The 253-nt window shown below is 68.8% G+C and overlaps 1 protein-coding gene across 1 annotated transcript in view; it reads right to left on the reverse strand.

Annotated features, from left to right (window-relative positions):
• Window positions 1-23: 23 nt before the first annotated feature.
• The window catches only part of LOC104621117 (A disintegrin and metalloproteinase with thrombospondin motifs 8-like), a gene marked incomplete at both ends in the record, with an annotated part of 3377 nt that continues 3147 nt past the window's right edge, over window positions 24-253 (reverse strand). Inside the window, one exon of the mRNA XM_010287518.1 lies at window positions 24-248. Coding sequence (XP_010285820.1) covers window positions 24-248 — 225 coding nt within the window. The remainder of the gene's footprint in view (window positions 249-253) is intronic.

Here is a 253-nt window from a genome sequence, read left to right on the forward strand (position 1 = left end):
CAAGAGGCGTTGCGTGTCCGCACGCCCTCGCCGCAAGTTTGGGAGCAGGGGGACCAGGGACCCAGGCGCCAGAGCGGGCACGGGACGTCTCCGCAGGGCTTGATGTCCTCGGGCTTGAGGGATCTGTCGCAAGCGGAGGAGGTTTGGCCCTCCACGTCCCGGCAATCCACCGTCCGCCTCTGCCAGCCGGAGCCGCACGTCTTGGAGCACTCGGACCAGTCGCCCAGGACCCACTGGGAGGTCAGCATCGGTC

Source organism: Phaethon lepturus, unplaced genomic scaffold, assembly GCF_000687285.1.
Source record: "Phaethon lepturus isolate BGI_N335 unplaced genomic scaffold, ASM68728v1 scaffold48205, whole genome shotgun sequence".
NCBI classification, from domain to species: domain Eukaryota; kingdom Metazoa; phylum Chordata; class Aves; order Phaethontiformes; family Phaethontidae; genus Phaethon; species Phaethon lepturus.